The sequence below is a fragment of the Gavialis gangeticus genome, unplaced genomic scaffold (assembly GCF_001723915.1).
Source record: "Gavialis gangeticus isolate Ggan-Ray unplaced genomic scaffold, GavGan_comp1, whole genome shotgun sequence".
Classification (NCBI taxonomy): domain Eukaryota; kingdom Metazoa; phylum Chordata; order Crocodylia; family Gavialidae; genus Gavialis; species Gavialis gangeticus.
In genome coordinates this window covers 48,536,036-48,537,062 of record NW_017729000.1, presented here as the reverse complement: position 1 = coordinate 48,537,062, position 1,027 = coordinate 48,536,036, and the positions used below count along the sequence as shown (strand labels likewise).

The following is a 1,027-nucleotide window of genomic DNA, read 5'->3' as shown; positions in this document are numbered from 1 at the left end:
CCCTTGGCCCAGGAGCTCCGCTGCTCCCAGGCCGCGCACTGTTTTTCCCGTCTTTACTTCAGAAGTTTTGCACAGCAGAAACCAAACCCTGCTCCTGCCGCAGACAAAGGAAAAGTCTTTCTTTCTCTGGTGGGAAGCAAATAACTTTATTGTTCTTCTCTCACAGGAAAAAAAAAAACTAGGGTGCATAAGTTCATTTCCAAACCAACAAGGGACCCAGATTTCTCTTAGGAAAACACCAAGTCTGAGCTCCATGGTGACCTTGTTCTTCTGATGCATGTCTCAAATCTACATCCTCTGCCTGTTGGTCTGTAAAACAAGGTTACTACTCTATATCCCCCTCTGTGAGGCCCAGAACAAATTTGCTTTAGTACAACTGCTTTTCCTGCAAGGAGTCAGAAGAAAGCCAGCTCTTTTCTAGCAGTTAGACTAAGTGTAACAGCCAGAACCAGAGGAATTAATATGCAATAAATATGTGCTTTTTGGAGGCATTTGGTATTTTGCCTAAACAGTTAATATAGTTAATATAAAGTTTGTAATATTAATATTAATATTAATTAATATAAAGTTTGTAAACTGCAAATATAACTTGTCTAAGTTTAACCAAAATGATAAAGTTAACTGTTCATGAAACTGACTGGGCCCCATAGGCACAGCTGTAGCTGTAAGATTAGGAGACCTAACCGTTTTTTGCTCAGGGTTCAGCCTTGATGATAAAACTGGATCCAACTCCCTGGCACACCCAACACATTCCAAGAAAAGATATCCCAAGAAAGCATCTTCAAATGAAGCCTAAAAGGGGTTGGAACTTAGGTGGAGCAATGTCAATTTCAAACCTAAAGGTGCTGAATCATAATTTGCTTATTGGATAAACCCTAGTCTGGGTAGTAACCTTTTATGATAATTTTGACACCTTTCAATCCCATACGGTAAGAACTATAGGGCAACATTATGAGTGGCTCTGAGGCCAACAGATTAACAGAAAACTAGGTATAAAAAGCACATGCATCAGGTAACCAGCAGGAAG

General features: G+C 40.0%; 1 protein-coding gene across 1 annotated transcript in view; it reads right to left on the bottom strand.

Moving 5' to 3' along the window:
- Positions 1-279, bottom strand: part of WDR55 (WD repeat domain 55) — an 8,460-nt gene extending 8,181 nt beyond the window's left edge. Inside the window, exon 1 of the mRNA XM_019506004.1 lies at positions 262-279. Within this exon, the coding sequence (XP_019361549.1) occupies positions 262-279 (18 nt within the window). The remainder of the gene's footprint in view (positions 1-261) is intronic.
- Between the last annotated feature and the right edge of the window lie 748 nt (positions 280-1,027).